The following is an 896-nucleotide window of genomic DNA, read 5'->3' on the forward strand; positions in this document are numbered from 1 at the left end:
AAAAAAAAAAAAAAAAAAGTAAAGTTTTCTTCAGCCTGAGTAAAATTACTTGCCTCTGTAAGAGACAGCTATCAAAGGACTAATCTGTGGTTTTAAATGAAAGCAAACGTGCTCTATTTGTTTTTGTTCTGTGTTTGTTTCTTTTGCAGATCATGTGGCACAGGAACCAGTGGAAGACACAGACCCTAGCACTTTGTCCTTTAACACGGTAGGTTACAACTTTCACACTCACGGGGATAATTATTGTTTTGCTTTTTTTCTTTGTTACTTCTTTATGTTTTTTTTACTCTGTATTTACATGTGCATCAGAAAGCCCAAAGTAAGATTTTTCTAAGATAAACTGCTTTATCTTGGTATTGTATGTGATAGTAATAAACTTTGGGTTGGCTAAAAATGGCATTAGATTCTGTTCTTGTTTTGCACGTGTTGTAGGTGATATTAAATTATGTGAAGGCTTTGTCTACTTGCCTTTTTTTCATTTTATATTTTATTACTATTATTTTTTAGACGGAGTCTTGCTCTGTCACCCAGGCTGGAGTGCAGTGGCGTGATCTCAGCTCACTGCAATCTCTGCCTCCCAGGTTCAAGCAATTCTCCCGCCTCAGCCTCCTAAGTAGCTGGGACCACAGGCGTGCGCCACCATGCCTGGCTAATTTTTGTATTATTATTTTTTCTTTTTAGTAGAGTCGGGGTTTCACCACATTGGCCAGGCTGGTCTCGAACTCCTGACCTCAGCTGATCCGCCCCTGCCTCGGCCTCCCAAAGTGCTGGGATTACAGATGTAAGCCACCGTGCCCAGCCTACTTGCCTGTTTGTTTTTTTTTTTTTCTGAGACGGAGTCTTGCCCTGTCGCCCAGACTGGAGTGCAGAGTCTTGCCCTGTCGCCCAGACTGGAG

At 41.7% G+C, this 896-nt stretch overlaps 1 protein-coding gene across 2 annotated transcripts in view; it reads left to right on the forward strand.

Moving 5' to 3' along the window:
- EDARADD (EDAR-associated death domain) overlaps positions 1 to 896 on the forward strand; it is an 87,102-nt gene that overhangs the window by 13,765 nt on the left and 72,441 nt on the right. For both annotated transcript variants that reach the window (XM_011935737.1, XM_011935739.1), the window contains exon 2: positions 150 to 208. In XM_011935737.1, coding sequence (XP_011791127.1) covers positions 150 to 208 — 59 coding nt within the window. The remainder of the gene's footprint in view (positions 1 to 149; positions 209 to 896) is intronic.

This window comes from Colobus angolensis, unplaced genomic scaffold, assembly GCF_000951035.1.
Source record: "Colobus angolensis palliatus isolate OR3802 unplaced genomic scaffold, Cang.pa_1.0 Scaffold148, whole genome shotgun sequence".
NCBI classification, from domain to species: domain Eukaryota; kingdom Metazoa; phylum Chordata; class Mammalia; order Primates; family Cercopithecidae; genus Colobus; species Colobus angolensis.